Source organism: Pararge aegeria, chromosome 12 (genome assembly GCF_905163445.1).
Source record: "Pararge aegeria chromosome 12, ilParAegt1.1, whole genome shotgun sequence".
Classification (NCBI taxonomy): domain Eukaryota; kingdom Metazoa; phylum Arthropoda; class Insecta; order Lepidoptera; family Nymphalidae; genus Pararge; species Pararge aegeria.
The window spans coordinates 10,125,466-10,146,290 of NC_053191.1; the positions used below are offsets into that span (position 1 = coordinate 10,125,466).

Consider the following 20,825-nt stretch of genomic DNA (forward strand, 5'->3'; position numbering starts at 1 on the left):
GAGACTTTAGTAAACTAATTTTGTAGAGATTCTAGTCTAGTTAATACCTATCTCAAACGGTAGTTTGGTATTTAGGTACCTAATTATTAGTTTTTCGGGTTAAAACCGCTTCCGTAAACACAGGCGTATGGATGATTAATATTTTTATTCTCACGCCTATATTATCAATACAGTTGTTACTTGTGGTTTGTGTAAACACTGCAAATAAATTAAATTTTGCACTCGGATCTTTAGGAAAATTATTATAAATTATACGGAATGCTGCATTACCGACCAATAACTTCACAGACTCTGTGAAGTGAGTGCAAGTTTTTTATTGTTTTATTGTTTAATTTTTTTATTTACGTATTTTTATTCTTATTCAAGTCAAGAATAGAAATTCAAAATGGCTGATGTCATTCAAAATTTCAAGTTGCTCTTCGACCGCCCCAATGAACCCATGGTCTCACCAAAGGGCGACGAAAGTGTACTCTTCGAACTGACTGAACAATTCTTGGTAAGTTTTCTAATTCTTTACATTGAGTCTTAAAAATATTTTAAAGCCATATTGCGAGGGGAATTGGTAGCAGATAACTTGAATACAATATTATTTTAAGTGCAGAGTGGCAGACGTTGCATATTTTTCTATAGATACTTCGCGCAGTAGGTAAGGCATTAGTTATTTAGTAGTAACTAATTAAGCTTGTAACAAAGCAATCGAATGACTAGCAATGTTAAGTATGTAGTTATTTTTAAATAAAATCTTGTCGCCAGACCTCTATTGCTCTTTAATAACTTTTTTATGACTTTATGCTACATAACATTCTATAAGTAAGTACTTAATATAAAAAAAAAATATGATTTGCCTATAAAATTTACTAAAATTATTAGGTTATAAAAAAGGAAACAAAACTGCCACTTTTACTCCTTTAAACAATGTACCAGCTACCTTCTTACTAAATAACATTTAGTTTGTAACCTAACTTAAAATAAAACTTATGTGAATTTATCTTAATTTGTTGAATAAAATCTAACTGTCGCTAAAGAAGTAGAACTTGCGTACAATAAATAAGATATACTTACGAGATAGAGAAAAGCAATTAATTATTGCTTCAGTGAATCCTTCACATTTTACTTTCTTCTTTGATTACATTTTAGCTCTTAACTGCAATACTTGATACATTGTGCGCTATTAACCGAAAGTGGACAACTATTCAATTTATTAATCGTATATCGGCTTCGTACTAAAAAAAAAAATTACTTGACGGTAAGGCCTCACTCAAAGTCAGATTTATAACCTTCCTATTGGCTCCCATCGAAAAAACAATCCTGGAATTACTACTTAAAAATCCTCTGTGGCTTACTGCTGTACCAGAAACGTCGCTCTTTCGCTAAGTATCGACATATCTTGCTTTTTAACCAGTGATTGCAGTACAATGATGTATTCCCATTACCGACGAGACGCTGTAGATTGTGGTCAATGTGATATCGCATCTTCAGCCATCACCATTCGAACTTCAACTTAAGCGTTGGATAGAAGCAGGCGTTACTTTGCCAAATTCCATGATATATTATGAGAATTAAGCTTGATTTTCATAATTATTCAGCTTACGCGACGCTGCATGTGCTTAGAAAGTTAGACGTCTATACCTTGTATCCGAGAGGTAATAGTTATTACGTTATTAATATCGACTTACTTATTTTAACATATTATTCTCGTTTATAGGTAGATTTGCAAGTTTTCCTGCGGCATTCTTAGAGTAGGTGTGGTGCCTACTTATAATATTATCATCTTTAGGTACTTGTTAATAAACAGAGGTTCTTCCCTAAACAGATGAAACTTATTTAGCTTTAGTTACGTCAATGTGGCATATTATCATATTTGTTTCCTTGTTAACTAGCCGCCCAGTTGGAATCGCCAGATATAGCCGCAAATTGCTTGGATATTTCCAATTGGTGACTATTGTTAAAATTGCAGTTAACTCTCTGTTAGTAACCTAGTAGGTAGTAGTAACTTTTTGTGACAAAGTTCTTCCGGGGAAGTACCACTGTCATTCTAATTTCTGCCGCCAAGCACTATTTTGGCAATGTTGAGTTCCGATCTGAAGGGCGTGGTTGCCGGCGCGGCGTAATACATCAGGCGGGCTATAAAAAAATGAGTCCCGTTCCGACCTGTGCCCAACATTAATGTTATACCTAATTTTTTGATTCCACTACAAGCTGGGTCTCCACTGCGATCTCACCTGAAAAGTGATGCAGTCTAAGACGGTAATGGGCTAAGCTGTAAATACGGCCATACGGCTGTTGTATTAAACCATACCCCTAAATTGTTTGTACGCGACATCGTACCGGAATGCTAAACCGCTTAGCGGCACGGCTTTGTCGTTAGGGTAGTAACTAGCCAGGGCCAAAGCGAAACTGAGGAAAGAAGAATGCCGGATGTAGTTTGGGATTTGGTTTCACATACTACTTATAAGGTGCCTTCTTGGAATTTATCTAATTTTGAAGAGTTTAATGATTACAATACATAACCAAAAACATTAACTCTAGTTCGCCGGATTTCAGAGTTACCTACATGCAAATGAAGTTCGTGAATTAAGGTTATTTTTGACACATGCGATTATTGTACCTACCTATTGATGGTACTGTTCACAATATATTAGAACTACTAATCTATTTCATTAAAAGATTTTTTAACCGTCGAAGTTAAGGATTTTAGAGGTTTTTTAAAAAAAAAATACTTTATTTTTGATATAAATTTAAATGAGGCACGAAACGAAACCGTATTCCGGAATTCTCCTTTAGAAATTATTTTAATTCCCAAATCCTTCGTCGGGAATCGAAACTTGGTCCTCCCATTTAAAAATAAAAGCGATCACCGCTGCGTTAGGGAGGTCGCCAAATGTTAAGTAAGATGATGATGATTAATTTATACGTGTGAATATAAACCGAAATAATACTTCACAGGCTTTAGTGGTACATTATGTACCACTAAAGTACATACATGTATGTATCTGAGACTAATCTGTCAAACCGAAAACCTAATAGTTTGTATGGAAAAATAATATGCTTCTTTTGATTTAATTTTTTACAGAGTGATTCCTTCTGAAATATACTTATGCATACTTCAATATTATTTCGCAATTCTGTTACACGTTGTATATCATTTACCTTAGGGAGACGAATACAAAAGCAATGGTATCGAGATCAACAACCGCTTTGGTGACACGGCTACTCGTACGGTTCCGTTGAAGGGACTGAGAAGGACGCCGGCATTTACTAAAGCCAGGAGACTGCCGACCGATGAAGAATTTTCCGTATTCCTCCCTGCCCACCAAGAAATGGCAGACGAAGTTATTGCTGAACTCTTAGGTACCTAGCTATCTTTTTATATTTTTTGTAGATGTCTTTCGGTATACATCGGGTATTTGAAATTCCTACTAAAATAATCAGTGGCCTTACCGCATGAAGAATGCCTCCTGGATCCAAATAATAGTCTTAATTTTTCCTGTTTCTTTGCACATAATATGTAAACCTTACGGCTAGACGGATCTCGTCAATGTAAATTGTGGCTTTATCTCCAGAAACATACGCATTTAAAACCGAGGCCAGTAAATTTATTTTTTATTCCATTACAAGTTAGCTTTTGAATGCAATCTAACCTGGTCGTAAGTGATGATGAGTCTGACATGTTAACGGGCTAACCTGTTAGGGGTACCCCAATTTGTTTCCGCGCGGCATCGTACTGGAGCGCTGAATCGCTTGGCGGCACGTCTTTGTCGTTAGGTAACTAGCCACGACCGTAGCTACTAGATCTACAGGATCAAACCCGGACCCCGAAATATAAACCACAATGCTAACAAGCTGTAACAGTCGTGTATACCATATTTAACGATGTTATAAGTTCCATTTATTTATAGCCGTACCGGAGAACCAGCTACAAGATTTACTTTCAACTTGTGTGTATGCCCGTGTCAACCTAAACCCACAACTGTTTAACTACTGCTACTCCGTTGCATTGATGCACAGGTAAGATGTTAACACTTCCGTACCGTAAGTAACCTTCATGGTTTATATAATCTGTTGAATGCCCCTAAACAAACTGAGGGGATAGAAGGGGAAATTTTGCATTTTTAGAGTTAAAAGATAACTTAGGGGTTTCTTTTCATTTTTTTTTCGTTTGAGATTCTTTCCTACTATTATAATAAAATTATTTTCGTTACAGACGTGATACTAGAAATGTTCCAATCCAGAATTTTGCTGAAACTTTTCCCGCTAAATTCGTTGATTCAAAAGTTTTTTCTAAAGCTCGAGAGTCAGCTGCTGTCGCCAATAAAGGAGGTCCGGTATGTACAAAGTATTGTTGCTTGAGTTCTATATTAAAAAAAAAATACTAAGTACCTACTATTAGTATATTATAACAATATATTTTATTAGTATATTTAAAGAATATGAATAATAGCCAAACCCTTTGTTTGTGTCGTCAAGAAGAAATAGTTGAACCCGGACATTTATTATAAGACAAAATAAAATTTTACCAGTTTTTCGCATGGAAATGTATGATATAATCCGTGCCTCGGAAAGCTCGTTTAGCTGTCGGTCATGCGCCGGTGTTCGCGTCCGGCGATCTCTTTCCGGTCGAGTCTTTAGTTTGGTATGGAGAAATTAAATCATATTTATACCCGAATTCTAGTCTGTTCATTTCTAACTAAGCAAACAGAAGGCTTAAACTACTATCTACTACAAAAAAAGCAAGTAAGTGATCTCTCGTGCACCAGCTGGATAATGTTCGTGAAGGTCCTCTATGAGCAATTTTCCTTACAGCGTATCGCAATTGTCATCCCAAGAGATTATACTGGTACGGATTTGGATATTGAACACAGATTGGCTTACTGGCGAGAAGACATAGGCATCAACCTTCACCACTGGCATTGGCATCTTGTATATCCATTCTCGTCAACCCAACGCGAAATTGTTGCAAAGGATCGTCGTGGTGAACTGTTCTTCTATATGCACCAGCAAGTTATTGCCAGGTATTTACCTACCTATCTCTTGTTTTTGTTGAGGAGAAAAAGTTCCTACTGACTACTGCCTAATGGCAGGGCGTGTCCGACTAGCATCTTCCTCAAAACTTCCAGGTCTGCATGAACACGCATCGCAATTTTTCGTGCCAACCGTCTTAGATCTCTTTACCTGTCTCTACTCGTCGTTCTTTGCTAGTTCGGAGCATTGACTTGCCTAATCAGTCTAACAGGGTTGAAGTTACGGTTGGTTGGGCTTTTCTTTAAAGAAATTATCTGTACATTGTACTAATAATCCCATTGTACGCGTATTGGCACTGTTCTATGACCTTAAAAAGTTTATATGTATACTTATATAGCCTTTTCTTTCACTTACTATGGCAATAATTAAATCCACACTAGCCCCAAGCCCCTCTATCCCATAATATAAAATGGCTTATGCTCGCATAGTGACGAGGATGTAAAAAGGTACTCGGTAGATGTATAGCCTTATTTTCATTTTACAGGTACAATGGAGAACGTTTACTGAACAGTTTAGCTAGAGTTAAAAAGTTTAGCGACTTCAATGAGCCGATTGCAGAAGCATACTTCCCGAAATTGGATAGTTTGACGACATCGCGCGGGTGGCCTCCACGCCAAGCGAATATGCGGTGGTCAGATCTGAATCGTCCCGTGGATGGACTTGTTGTGACTATTGCTGATATGAACCGTTGGAGGAGAAACATCGAGGAAGCAATTTCAACAGGATTGGTCAGAATGGTGTGTGAAAATATTACATTGTACAATGCAAAATATACGTTAGCATACATGTATTGAAAAACTGTAAACTGTGGTATTGAAACACGTTTTACTTACATAAAACAACTTTTAGAAAAAATATATTCAACCAAAAATTAACAAATACTTGGCTATCCAAGTATTTGTTCAGAATATGGTATTATTGTACATACGGTAAACAATTTCCAGGTTTATATTCAATATGTCTATTTGAGGTATTTTCAGGTTTATTCAGTAAGGCAATACAAATACTTACACGAAATATAACCTGTTTTTTAACTTATTGGATCCTGAAACGAATCAATAGAATTTCATAAAATATATTTTATTTCCAGCCCGACGGTTCTACACAAACTTTGGACATAGATACTCTGGGCAACGTCATAGAGTCCAGTATTCTATCACCTAATCGCGAGTTCTACGGTTCACTCCATAACAACGGCCACAGTTTCGCCGGCTACATGCACGATCCAACCAACCGCTATCTGGTAATCCTAACTAAAATTATAAATATGAAAGTGTGTTTGTTTATTTATTTGGTTATTCCTTCACGCACACTTTGTAGAAAGAACGGAGAGCAATATAGGGAACTTTTAACCCGGGAAAACTAACGGTTGTTAATAACCGTAAAAAACGCGGACGAAAGCGGGCAACAACTAGTACTTTTTACTTTCAAGTTTCAAGAAATAGTAAACGACGGTATATCAGATCCAAACTTTTTAGCCAAAGTTTATGCTTAGAAATCTAGGTTCTTCAGACCCTTAGGATGTCATATGATGATTGAGAATTTGACTGCGTGCTATAAAGTTGATGATTGACATTTGCTAGGTACCTCTTACTGTTGCTTTCGGTGATCGGTAGATATATAACGCTCTAGCATAAGTAATAATATTATGTGAAGAATATGTAGGAATAAATAATCAAAAACTTCTATGATGTAGTGTTTCAAAATAGGTACGTTAAAACCGTAAATATTTCCAGGAATCCTTCCAAGTAATGGCTGACGAGTCAACCAACATGCGTGATCCATTCTTCTACCGCTGGCATGCATTTGTAGATGACCTTTTCCAAAGATTCAAGGAGTCCGGCAACGTACGCCCTTACTCACGCTCAGAGGTAAGTAGCTATCTTGACAATTTTTTTTAGTCGAATCTATGTTTGTTGTATTACTGATTGTAGAGCAGGATTGTGTAGGTACTATTCCTTTCCGTTTCCTCAACTAACTAACTGACATGCTTTATTACTATTCTGTTAGTAGGTTCCAGAAACACTGTGCCTCGGAAAACACGTTAAGCCAAGAGTTCCGATTATTAACATAACATGTTGATTGTCGTTAAAGTCTGCCTATTCACATTGAAACAGCGTGGAGAGTTTAAATCCATATCTCCTATGAATGAAGAAGCCTGTGTCCAGAAGTACCTAGGTCATTAATATTTTTTTTAGTTGTATCTGAGTTTTTTGGGACACAGCTCGTCCGTGGAAGTACTACCGCCATGCTTATTTCTTCCGCCAAGCAGCATTGCTGTATTTCAGCCTGATAAGCGTGTTTGCCGCTTAAATTATAGGCACATGAGGCTTAGCTCTTACGTCAATTATTATCTACTATTAAAAAAAAGACGTAAGTCATTAAATTCTCCATTATTTTCAGTTGGAAAACCCAGGTGTTCAGATAACATCAGCAAGAATTGAAAGCAGCACTGGGGATATTAACACGCTTAACACCTTCTGGATGCAAAGTGACGTGGATCTGTCCCGCGGTCTCGACTTTTCAGACCGTGGCGCAGTCTACGCCCGTTTCACCCATCTCAACCATCGCCCATTCCAATACGTGTAAGTTTCCATACAAAATACCGCATTATTATGGTGTTGACTACTGCACAAATCAATAAAAAAAAGTATTTACAACTTTTATTTTAAAGACACTCGATATAGGACAACATTAATTTTATGGTCAATACATAAAATAAATAAACTCTACTTCTTTAGGGTTTAGTCCATCCAATGAAAAAACGGAACACGTATTTATCTATCCATGAATTGCTTTATTCAATGGGTAAATAAATTTAGGGATAAGGAGTTGAGTTGAGCTGCGAAATCATTTTATTTTTAACCGACTTCCAAAAAGGAGGAGGTTGTCAATTCGGTTGTATTTTTTTTTGTTAGCTCAGAACTCTGTCATTTATAAAACGATTTCCCAGCGATGCCAATAGCATGACCTAGCTTGCAACAGGAACTCGCGAGAGCAACGTAGGTCACAAATTTGCGCTAATAACTCAGTTGAGTTTTCCCGATCGTGGAAATACCTATGTACATTCTAGTAAGTAGTAATAAATTATCGGTTTCCAGGATCGAAGCCAACAACACTGGTAATTCAAGACGCACCACGGTCCGCATATTCATATCTCCGAAGTTCGATGAACGTAATCTGCCATGGATTCTTAACGACCAGCGCAAGATGTTCATAGAGATGGACAGATTCGTCGTACCATGTAAGTTATAGTTTATTTCTTATATTTTATCCTGGTAGATCTTAGGTTATTCTACCCGTCCTACTTGCCCATTAATAGCAATATCGTGATTGAAAATAACATGACTAATAGAAGAAGAACAAATTCAAGACGATGGTTTCGTTCTCTAACTTTTTAATTAGATATGGTCGTGTTGGTCGTCATATCAACCCATTGACGGCCCACTACAGGGCACGGATCTCCTCCCACAATGAGAAGGGGTTAAGGCCGTAGTACACCACGCTGGCCCAGTGCAGATCGGTGGACTCCACACAACTTTGAGAAGGACAACTCTCAGGCATGCAGATTTCCTAACGTAGTTTTCTTTCACCGTTAAAGCGAGTGATATTATAATTGCTTAAAACGCACACAAATTAGTGAAGTTACGTTTACGTTTTAAGCAATTAACCGAAGGTTAAGTCGAAGTCCTACCCACACTCATAGTGGATAGTTGGACGATTTATCTGATCCATCACTTGCAGGTTTAACTTACGTACTTAGTAAGTACTTAAGTATGTACTTTCAAAGATAACTAATACTGTAAAAACTTCCTTAACTTGTAGAGCTTATGTTTCTTCTGTTGCAGTAAACGCAGGGCAAAACAGAATCGTCCGCCAGTCGACCCAATCTTCGTTGACGATCCCGTTCGAGCAGACTTTCCGCGACTTATCCGCCCAGGGATCCGACGCTAGGAACCCCACTCTCGCCAGTTTCAACTTCTGCGGCTGCGGATGGCCGCAGCACATGCTGGTTCCGAAGGGCACAGAACCTGGTGCACAGTATGATCTCTTCATCATGCTGTCAAACTACGAACTCGACAGCGTAAGTTTTGATTTTTTTATTTCTAGGGGACTACAAGGGGATTTGAGTATTTCGGCTTAACAAAAGAGCTTTAAGAATCAGTACTTAAATATCATCATCATCATCATCATCACCAACAACAACAACAACAACACATTAACGAACAGGGCTAGTCTCTTTTCAGAATGAGAAGGGTTTAGGCCGTAGTACGCCACGCTGCACTGGCCGAGTGCGAATTGGTAGACTTCACACGCCCCTAAGAACATTACGGGGAAGTCTCAAGCATCCAGATTTCCTTACGATGTTATCCTCCACCGTTTAAGCAGAAGATATTACGTTGCTTAAATTTAAAACGCACATAACTTTGAAAAGTTGGAGGTGCGTTCCGGAAATCGAACACTGCCCTCCAAAAAGAAAGCCAAATCCTTAACGACTATGCTTCCATTCGAAGAATTACTGGCCAGTTTTTTAATAAATTTAAATAAATTCAGTTCTGATCTAATTATTGAGCTGGGGATCCTAGACACTATGCCATATTGATGAAAAACTACGAGTTCTTAGATACTTAGATCAATATCTCACTTCCAGATAAACAACCCCGAAGGTCAAGAGTTGTCATGCGTCGAGGCATCCAGCTTCTGCGGACTGAAGGACCGACTCTACCCAGATAGGCGCAACATGGGTTATCCGTTTGACCGACCTTCTACCTCAGCCGCCAATATCCAGGACTTTGCCAACCTCCCCAACATGTCACTTACTGATATTACCATCCGTCTTCAAAACATTACGGAACAAAACCCTAGAAACCCTAAAAACTGACATATTTACCTTATTTACGCATAAAATCATGGTTTTCGTGGTTTTTATTTATCTTTTCACATTTTGATGTCTTTTAGAAAAAGGCGCATTTAAATTCTCCGTTTCAACCATGAAATGCTATATGTAAACTAGAATTAAAATGTAAATAAAAATTAAAAGGCCAATCGTTTAATATACCTACTTTGTATGTATTTAGAAGTATGTAACTAATGTAAATAAACTTAAGTAACTAATAGCTATAATATTATGTGACCCCAACAAAATATAATGAATATATTAGCATTGATACCATTGTTTCATTCCTCAATTGATTTAAATAAAATTTAACATACAGAATTTGATTTTATCATATTCAAATTCCTCTGGGTTTCAACCTCTTCGGGTATTTTTATGTTGTATTTTTCCGATATTTCGATTGATATTAATATAGATACTTTTTTTATGTCAATAATACTTTTTGGCAGTTTCTGCATCCCCAAGGAACAAAAAACCCGGTCTCGAAACCCGCGCGCAACGCGCGAGATCTACCAAAAATAACACGACTCTAGGAACAAAAGCTCAAAGCAAAGATTGCAGCCCCTTTATTAAGTGTAAAATTTTAAATACCAAGGAGGTAGTAGCACGGCTCCTCTTAGACCAGCAAGGTGCTGCCACGAGGCCCGTACCCCCGACGGACGGCGACATGCTCCGATAGAAGGGGACAGGTCCTCGTAAAAATTCTTATCCACAAACTGACAACAAAAGAGTGAATATGGCTGGCTCGCTGGCTATGGCTTCATAACTTGAAGATTCATCTTCAAGTTATGAAGCGATCCAGCCATTATGAAGCGGTTTCAATGCTATTTTATTAGAACTCAGCTATAAGTATAAAGTGCTTGCTTTTATCTGTGAATAGTTATGTCCTTTAACTCCGACAAAAGATAACAGATCTTCCCTAAAATTAGACAATACATGCTTGATAATATACACTTTCAAATAAAAAAGAATTATTCAAATCGGTTCAAATTTAACTCCAAAAAAATTTCATCCAATTTTCCGGAGGAAACTTATAGCTTATCGGGATTAAAAGTATTCTATATGTTGACCCGGAATATCAGCTACCACTATAATAAATTTTATATAAACCCTTTCATTATTTTTCACGTGATTCCCGAACAGTCAGACAAAAATTAAATTTAAATAAAAATCTCTTGGATTCAATATCGATTATAAAGCAACCCCCGTTCAAATTTTTTAAAAAGTATTAAATGTAGAGAAATCTTGCCTACACTTTTATTACAAGTATAGATGATGTTTTCAAAACATTTTTTTTTAATTTTATGATTAATTTTAACTCATCTTTTCTGGCGATGGAACGATTGTTGGACGATTGAAAAAATAAAATTATGGAAAAAGGAAAGAAACTACATAATTCATTTACTTAAATATTTATTTAGGTTAGGCAGTTATTTAATCGGACAACCAGTCGCTTTTTGAATGGAAAATTCTTATATACATATTATTTTCGTATACGTGTGTTTACGAATATATTTCCTATAAGGCCAAGTCACTTCTTTCTAACCTAATTTAACATTAAATATATTTTTTTCTATAATATTTTCTAACTGGACGACGCTCAGTGCGGGTCCGTTAGAGACCAAATATACAAATCATAAATGCAGAACAGAGAAATATTAGAATTAAAAAATATATTAAATCATGCATATTATTTTCAGGGCTCGAATAATTTATAGACATATGATTTATCAAATGGTTTCCAAATAAATTCTTTTGGCTGTGAGTTCCCACACGTGTGTGCCAAATTTTAGTGTTTAACATAAATGATTTATTTTGATTACTAGAAGTCTGCATCCCTGAAAGAAAACGATGTTTTAAGTAACACAATACAAAACTTGCATCACGTATAAAGCGCTCAATTGAATAATTCAGACCTATCATTAGTTATCAAATAGTTTTCAAATAAACACTTTTTCGGCTCGTGTTATTTATCATCATTAAAAACATATCTATAGGATGGCATTTGCGAGTCCCAAATTTTATCATCTTACCTAGCTTTAATATAAATATTTTTATTTTCCTTAGTTAATTGATCTGGCTGGACCACTAGAAGTCTACATCCCTGCAAAAAAAAGATGTTTAAGTTCTAAAATAGAAAACTTTATATCATGTTTTTAGTGCTTTGAACCTATCATTAGTTATCAAGTAGTTTTCAAATAAACACTTTTTCGGCTCGTGTTATTTATCATCATTAATAAACATATCTATAGGATGGCATTTGTGAGTCCCAAATTTTATCATCTTACCTAGCTTTAACATAAATTATTTATTTTCCTCAGTTAATTGATCTGGCTGGACGACTAGAAGTCTACATCCCTGCAAGAAAAAGACGATTAAGTTCTAAAATAGAAAACTTTATATCATGTTTTTAGTGCTTTGAATAATTCAGACCTATCATTAATTATCAAGTAGTTTTCAAATAAACACTTTTTCGGCTCGTGTTATTTATCATCATTAATAAACATATCTATAGGATGGCATTTGTGAGTCCCAAATTTTATCATCTTACCTAGCTATAACATAAATTATTTATTTTCCTCAGTTGGTTGATCTGGCTGGACAACTAGACATTACATCCCTGCAAGAAAAAGATGTTTATGTTTAAAAGGTAGAAAATGTTATATCACGTTTTTAGTGCTTTGAATAATTCAGACCTATCATTAGTTATCAAGTAGTTTTCAAATAAACACTTTTTCGGCTCGTGTTATTTATCATCATTAATAAACATATCTATAGGATGGCATTTGTGAGTACCAAATTTTATCATCTTACCTAGCTTTAACATAAATTATTTCTTTTCCTCAGTTAATTGACCTGGCTGGACGACTAGAAGTCTACATCCCTGAAAGAAAAAGATATTTAAGTTCTAAAATAGAAAACTTTTATATCATGTTTTTAGTGCTTTGAATAATTCAGACCTATCATTAGTTATCAAACCGTTTTCAAATAAACACTTTTTCGGCTCGTGTTATTTATTATCATAATCAAAGATTTTGTTTTTTTTAATTCCACCTCAAGTTAGCCCTTGGCTGCGTCACATCTCACCTGGTGGTAAGTGATGATGCAGTCTCAAAATCAAATCAAAATCAGTATTCATTTATTTCAAGTAAGCCTAATATAAGCACTTTTGAAACATCAAGTCTGTCTGTTTGTAGTGGCTCTACCTGTCTAAGATGGAAACGGGCTAACCTAATCTCATGTTACCTAATTTAACATCAATTATATTTTCTTCAGTATTTAGTCCTGTCTGTCCTGCAGGCTCTAATAATTCAGACCAATTTTTCATTTAGATTGAATAAATTTTCATTAGGTTTTCAAATAAACATTTTTGGCTCATGTCTCATGTCTCATTATTTAATTGATCAGGCTAATAATCAAATATTGTGTTTAATTGAAATTAAATTTTATGGTACAGAGAGGCGCGGAAGAGAGGGTGCATCTGTTTCTGAGCGAAAATTTGTGCACCAAAATATATCCTGCACAAATGACTGTTTCTGTTTCATTGTTTCGGCAAGATGGGAGACATTTACGAAAGACGGATCACATTGGCGGCGCTTAGTAAACACGAACATGACGAAATTTGAGTTAAGACCACTTAAGAAACTCGATGCTAAACCCGATGAGCTAAAGGCTCTACCACCAGTGGCCATATCATATAACTATACTGCCAGTGTGTTGATGTGTAGCAAATACACACATACGTTTAGCACAAAATCTGGCTATGCGAGTCATCTAAGACTTCACCAGCTAGGCTCTCAGCCGGGCCAAAACAGTCACTGGTTACCAAATATGGTTAGGCATGATTGATAGCTGATTGAGTCTACATCCCTTCAGAACAAATAAACTATCATTGTAATAATATAGGAAATCTTACATCATGCTTTAAGGTTTAAGTGAAAAATTCAGACCTATCATTAGTGATCAATGTCTAAAACTTCCTGTCTTACCCTGATCACAAAGTATGGTTTCCCCTGATCAAGAGTGCTGGAGTTGTAAAAGTAATGTGAGGATGAAATTGTAAAAGTAATCACCACTCTCATAAGTGTCCCCAGGCATCATCCCACCAGTAGTTGCACCTTTTGCCTCCGGGAGTACTTGACCACTCTTATACCTAGTTCTAAAATTGAAAGAAAGTTAGTATTTTTATTAAAATCAATACATACGTACGCCAGGTCTTCTGGTATTGCACAGCTAAACCAAAGTTCAACCCAGGGCTTAAATTATGGCGTGGCGTGTAGAATCCCACAACCATTAACCATGAACGTCAATTTAATTGCAAAAAGAATAACTGGTTAATGGTTGTGGGCTTCTTCTACGACCAAGTTGACTTTAATATAACTATCTAGATACAACGTTTCCATAGAAAATCTTGTTGTCCAAGGACTTCTTGACACAATAGCATGCGGCAGATCTTAGAGTTGGTCTGCCTAAGTAGACCAGAATTTGGACAGTGAATAAAGGCAGTCCACGACAAATGGACTAAGAGGTAGATATAGAAAGGTGCTACACTATAATCGCAGTACATGGATCGTCTACAAGTCAAGATCTCGATGTAAACGAAGGCCACATGGGTTGAATTAGGTTAAACCGCTTAAATCATTTAAGATACATCACTCGTAGTGAATTTTATATTCTCTTTTAATGGGTATCGGGACGGGTAAATAATCTTTTACGAATAATGCATTGGTTTTGAACCACTCACCACATTTCTGCCACCCCGCCATGCGAAGCACATAAGCTAACAGCTACAGCCGACAAGTGACAACCTTACCACATTTAGACTGTCTCACAGACTATTAACATTAACTAAATATGTCAATGAATTGTCAATATTTTAATTATTTGCTTATAAATTTTACGACTATGGTATCTAGGCTTTTTAATTAAATCCATGGTACCTATTATACATTACTATATGTATAGTATAGATCACTATCTATAGAATTTTATGGTATAAGTATGAATTAATTATCTAATGAATTTTTCAAAATATATGTGTTTTAACCATGAACTCACGGTTACCCATCCTGGGCGCCGTAGAAAGTACAGAGGTGCAACACAAGGCGCTCAAAACATTAACAGTAAAACAAATTAAGTGTTTTTTGCATCGGTGTCATGGGCATGTCCCACACTGCAAAATTGTGTGGGGATCCCCTTGTTAGTTTGTCCCTTTGTAGTTTTTTTTTCTTTTTAAATCTTTGTTAAAATTTATAATCTATTAAGGTTTCATTAGTATCATAATGAGGGTGTTTTATTTTTTGCGCCTATTAGCTTTAACATGTACCTATCTATTTTAACTAACTAGGTGCAGGGGCCGCGCACCACGCCGTGTTAAATTTCTTCATTTTAAAGTGCGCGCTGCACTGGCAGTTGCTAATTGGGTTGGGAACCCCTGCACTAGACTAATTTCTACACCCATTAAAAATAAATATTTATGGTAAAAAAAAAACTTTTTTCTTTAATTTATTCTTTGAGGTTTTACTGGTTTTGAACCTATACAATTTATATGTAAATAATAGTATCGGTCAGAATGGCGGGTGTATGATTTCCAAATCGAGCAAACTGCATAAGTAAATGCACGACAAATGTACGTTATAGTACTGCCCGCCTGCCTGCCCGCCTGAATGCCCGCCTGTCTCCCCGCCTGTCTTTCAGCCGGTCTGCCCTCCTGTCTACCCGCCTGCCTACCCTCCTACTTGCCCGCCTGTCTAAATACAGGTATTAACCTATGTTATACATTAGTAAAGATATTATGATAAATATATGCTATCCTATTATATGGATGATACATCAGGTTATAATTTATAAATATCATGAATAATAAGTTCTTTATTAAGTAAGTCTGTAAGCGTAAGTCTACGAGCTAAAGTAAAAATAAAGATTTAAAAAATGCGTAGTTACTGTATTGGATTTTTATTATTAAACAATTCTAAAAATGGTTAATTGATAAATGGGATGCAAGTTGAATATAACATCTTTGTTATACATATAGGTAAGCTGAAAGAACGAATATAATGGTGGTTATGGTTTCTGACATTTTACCATGTCTCGCGTACGTCTGCCAAACTTGGACTTTCGATCTTAAAGCTGGAAATAAAATCGAAACTACTCAGAAAAGAATGGAAAGAAGTTCCCGAGGTATAAAATTAAAAGACAAGATTAAGAATGTTAATATTCGCAAGAAAACAAAGGTAACACAGACGCACTAACTATTTCGCTACAAAGGAAATGGGCAGGTCACGTGGCTAGATATAACGATGATAGATGGACAATAAGATCAGTTACTTGGTCCTGACCAAGAGGTAGTAGAGCGAGATGCCCGTCATGTGGGAGATTGGTCGATAAAGGAGATGGCTAGCCACAGCTACGAATAGAGACGAGTGGAATGGCTTAAAGGAGGCTTTAACCCGAAGGGGGACTCCCTTCGGGTACAAGAATAACAATTTACAATTACATGAAACAATAATCATAATAATTTTATAGATTCTCATTATTGTTAGTTTTAATTATCTGTAATCACTTTGTATGGATTTAAATAAAGCTTATTATAATTATTATACATATAAGCTGAAACAGGTATATGTAGCCCAGTTTTATATTTCCATACTTTCCTAAGAAAAATAGAATTTCACTTTAGTTGGGTTTTCCGGTTTGGAAATTTACGACATTTATATTTTATAATTTGACAAGTACATAAGATAAACAATTAATTAATATAGGTACAATTTATCGAAATAAATTATTTGGTTAAGAAACAAACCGCCGCACCATTCTGACAGGGTGACGGCTCACATGTTTTTATCAATATCGGAGCGTGCATAAAGTTAAAGTATTTAATGTTCCCTTAAGTACAATTGACGTACATACATTTGGCCATGTGAAAAACCTGACATCAGAATTGCGGCTCACTTTAATGTGATGTTTTCTTAACAAACATTTGCCGTACATTTATCCTGTACAGTTTCGATTGATTTGAAAATCAAACACCCGCCATTCTTACCGATACAATAATAAAGCAGCCAATCGGGGATTCTATAATCGAGCCATTTAGCGTTCCAGACGTTGCCTCGTAGAATCCCATTAGCTGCCTGCCGTACTCTAGCAGGATAACCCTCTCCCAAATAATTAATTACATAGATACAGAACCCTCATTCAGCCATTATTACACCCAGGACATTGTGTCCTAATCAGTGAAAACGCCCCGCGCACAACTCACTCCACACACGCGGAAGGTTGCTAGCTCACAATTCTTCCGGTTTCATGGTAAATGTTAAAACATTGGAGGTAAACTAATAACTATCAAGTGTTGATGAAATAGATTGACTAACCGTCTGTTCAAGGAACACTTCTGAAGTGGAGTGGTTTTGATGCTTCAATATAATAATTAATAACCGTGTACACGGTTTATGTTCTTAATTCTTTGCCCGCTACCATATATACATCATCATCATTCATAACTTACCATCAACGGAGATGAACTTATAGTGGAATAAAAAAACTGGCTAGGTATCAACTCGCAGTTGAGCAGGGTAAAGAAAAAAAAGCGCGCGTACGAGTGGGGCATTAGTAATGTCGATAAGATCCATACCAAGCTTTAAAAAATAGTAAAATATTTTAAAAACATGCCAATCATAAACTTAATAAGAATTAAGAATTAAAAAACTATAAGACCACTCGCCTAGGTACCTACTTAATTTAGTTTCCCAATAACCCCCAATTTATTATATATTGTTAGCTCTAAGGCTCAACTCACACTGGCGCAGAGTCGAAGCGACGCGACGCGTCATGTTTTGCACGGTGACGCGCGCCTTCGCGAGGCGACGCGCGTCTTCGCGAGGCGACGCGCGATTGTGCGCGACGGCGCGTAGTGACGGAACCAGTTCAGAGACTTTCGAACATTCGTGAATGGTGCTCGCTCGACAGTATTATAATGGTTGATATCGATCTTATCATGATTGCTCTAATATCAGAAGCTGAAGAGGAAGAAAGTGAATTTACATCAGCAGCTGAGGATAGAAAAATAAAACGAAAATTTTGGGTTCACGAGTTATGGAAGAAAAGACATATACTTGGCGAATTCAGAACACTCTGTAGTAATGATTTAAGTCTGGACCCAAGATATTTTTATGATTATTATAAAATGGGTTTAGATAAGTTTGAAAATTTGGTAAATATTTTGAGGCCTCACATCCAAAAGCAAGAAACAAATTTAAGAATACCTATTTCCGTTGAAGAGCGGATATCAATATGCTTGAGGTAAGTACATTTTTAAGCTAGCTTAGATTTCCATTCTATTCTATTCTAAAGCATTAAAATAAAAATAAAAAATGTAAATTGATTAGGAAGAGTCAAAAGCATTTATTTTAATTTACATAGATTTATTTATCTTTAATTTTACGCGCATTATTAAGTACACAAGGACAGTTCTTCGAAAACTGATACCATGCATATCTACCTATCACATAATTTTAAGCTAAAATCTACATCACATTATTTCCGGAAAGTACAGGCGTAGGTATGACAAAAAATAAGTATTTATAATTTTTTGGAGAACCGTCCCTTATACCGTAAATCATGGCATTAAATCAGTCATACATAACGTCATTAACTGTAGTCATTATCACCATCCCTTTGTTGCCGCGTCGTCGTCCCAATCGGCAATGGTATGTATGGTGAAGGTGGCAGGTCGAGATCTTCCATACGATCTTCCACACGATATCTCGAAGAAGTGCTATTTTCGAACTGATTAGGGATTATGCTGTTGCTACTGGATGACGTTTTTGACTGCATTGAGTATGTGTTAGAAGGAGTATAAATGGTTGGTAGCTGTGTTGTATAATACCCGGTATTTGGCTGCATTTTATAAGTGTTGGAATTAGAAATACAGTTAGTGGAATTAGATTGTAGCTGAAGACTTTCTGATTCGGTTCGTAGTTCTGTTGTATAGCCGATGGATGAAGAAGTATTTGCTTGCGTTGAGTTGATATTAGTTGTTTCAGGTTGAAAGGTGCACATTTCATTCGAAGCAACTTTTATTTCCGCGTCAGTTACTAAAAGCAATATCTGTCGTTTCAGTAGCACTTGCATTTGTATTGGCATCCGTTTAACCGTTTTGGACATAGAGAGAAAAAAAGTGTCCGTTGGATCTTCTTCTGTTTTCTTATTTTCCAAATATTGTGCGAATAACATTTGTGATAGTGGTTGTGACTTCTTTCGAGTAGTATCGGAATGACTGGATAATTGTGATTCGGGTCGAGATGGCGACGCAACGGACAAGTTTGTGTCGGTATCAGTGTTTACGTCATTTTCTTCGGAGCTCTCTAAGTTAGACGTCTGTGGTTTGTTCTGCAAGTATGGTTTTAAAAACTCCAATTCTTTTTCAAATCTTATTGGCTTATCATTTGATCTAGCAGAACCACTCTTAAACTGTCTTAGCCTAATTGCTTTCTTGTAACAATCTCGAATTCTTTTCCACCGCTTTTGACACTCTGCCTCTGAAAAAGGAACACAAAATAATTTTTAGGAACACAAAACAATTATCGTAACACAAAACAATTGTAACTCTTATTTTAATTCAATAAAATGTATTATTATATGTGTATTTTTTAATTGTTACAGATTTATGACTACAGCAATTAGCTTTCAAGCCTTAGCTCAAAGTTATCGAGTTGGATACAGCACTGTTTTAACAATTGTACATGAAGTTTCCGCAGCAATATGGAAACATTTACAGCCAATTGTCATGCCGAAGCCAACACAAGAATTATGGACTAAAATAGAGGAGGAGTTCAGAACCATATGGAATTTTCCTAATTGTATAGGGGCAATTGACGGTAAACACGTCAATATAAGAGCTCCCTGGAATAGCGGCAGTTTGTACTTCAATTACAAAAAATATTTTAGTACTGTCTTGTTAGCTGTTGTTGACGCAAAGTACAAATTCATTATTGTTGACATCGGAGCATATGGACGTAACAGCGATAGTGGCATATTAAACAATTCTAAATTTGGACAACGATTACAAAATAATACGATTGGTATACCGCCTAATAAAAGGTTGCCAGGTATGATAGAGGAAATGCCACTTGTTTTTGTAGGAGACGAAGCATTTCCCTTGTCCGAACACATCATGAGACCATATCCTGGAAATCAGGTGTCTGACAATCATGATAAGAAAATTTTTAATTATCGCTTAAGCCGAGCAAGGCGCTTAGTAGAAAGTGCTTTCGGAATTCTGACACAAAAATTTGAGGTTTTTCAAAAAAAAATAAAAATGCAACCAATGCATCTTGATTCTATGATTCTTGCATGCACATGTTTGCATAATTACGTAAGAGAAAATTACGAACTCGAAAACTTGGAATTGCCAAGTGATAGTATATTACAAGATATACGGTCAGTCGATTACCATACTATGACAAATGCCATGGTGATCAGAGAGACATTCAAATCTTATTTTATATCCGAGCATGGGGCAGTACCATGGCAAACTGAAATGATCAGACGATGTTAAAGAAGTGATCATAATGTTACGTAAATATAACTGTGTGTGTTTTGTACAGACAACAGCACGTCAAGTGTAACACTTGCACTACGAAAGCCGCCATTAGCACGAACGGAATAAATACGAGCTCAAGGTCAAACTGTTACGTTTGACGTGCTGTCGTCTGTACCTAAATGTAATAATAATTATATAGTACTTACCAGAAATTTGCATTTCACCGCTTACTTTTTGCCAGGCATTTTTCCTACAATTTTTATCACTGTAGGTTTTCGCCTTGACGTTAAACAGACAATCATACTTCTGTACTAAATAAATTAATTTTTCATCTTCGTCCATTGTCGTCGTAGTTCAGCACTGTCG

The 20,825-nt window shown here is 36.3% G+C and overlaps 3 protein-coding genes and 1 long non-coding RNA gene across 6 annotated transcripts; 2 read left to right on the top strand and 2 right to left on the bottom strand.

Annotated features, from left to right (window-relative positions):
• Positions 1 to 297: 297 nt before the first annotated feature.
• On the top strand, positions 298 to 10,154 carry LOC120628051 (phenoloxidase 1-like). Its single transcript, XM_039896242.1, has 12 exons — positions 298 to 496; positions 3,156 to 3,351; positions 3,900 to 4,008; positions 4,205 to 4,325; positions 4,804 to 5,012; positions 5,507 to 5,759; positions 6,113 to 6,265; positions 6,759 to 6,893; positions 7,426 to 7,607; positions 8,124 to 8,266; positions 8,871 to 9,106; positions 9,674 to 10,154. Exons 1-12 carry the CDS (start codon positions 386 to 388, stop codon positions 9,902 to 9,904), a joined length of 2,079 nt encoding a protein of 692 aa, XP_039752176.1. The 5' UTR covers positions 298 to 385; the 3' UTR covers positions 9,905 to 10,154.
• Positions 10,155 to 11,315: 1,161 nt separating this feature from the next.
• Positions 11,316 to 14,742, bottom strand: LOC120628411. 3 transcript variants are annotated; one of them, XR_005658961.1, is made up of 7 exons: positions 14,664 to 14,742; positions 13,993 to 14,078; positions 12,734 to 12,803; positions 12,471 to 12,539; positions 12,208 to 12,277; positions 11,953 to 12,023; positions 11,316 to 11,757 (listed from the first exon to the last, which is right to left on the bottom strand). It is a non-coding gene; the product is annotated as an uncharacterized LOC120628411 (long non-coding RNA). The 3 variants fall into 3 exon arrangements; XR_005658960.1 differs by having other exon boundaries at positions 13,909 to 14,078; XR_005658962.1 differs by lacking the exon at positions 12,734 to 12,803 and having other exon boundaries at positions 13,909 to 14,078.
• Positions 14,743 to 17,857: 3,115 nt separating this feature from the next.
• Positions 17,858 to 20,672, top strand: LOC120628121 (protein ALP1-like). Its single transcript, XM_039896345.1, has 2 exons — positions 17,858 to 18,217; positions 19,580 to 20,672. Exons 1-2 carry the CDS (start codon positions 17,892 to 17,894, stop codon positions 20,472 to 20,474), a joined length of 1,221 nt encoding a protein of 406 aa, XP_039752279.1. The 5' UTR covers positions 17,858 to 17,891; the 3' UTR covers positions 20,475 to 20,672.
• On the bottom strand, positions 18,212 to 20,822 carry LOC120628122. Its single transcript, XM_039896346.1, has 2 exons — positions 20,666 to 20,822; positions 18,212 to 19,455 (listed from the first exon to the last, which is right to left on the bottom strand). The coding sequence occupies exons 1-2, from the start codon at positions 20,799 to 20,801 to the stop codon at positions 18,566 to 18,568; spliced, it is 1,026 nt and encodes a 341-aa protein (XP_039752280.1). The 5' UTR covers positions 20,802 to 20,822; the 3' UTR covers positions 18,212 to 18,565.
• Between the last annotated feature and the right edge of the window lie 3 nt (positions 20,823 to 20,825).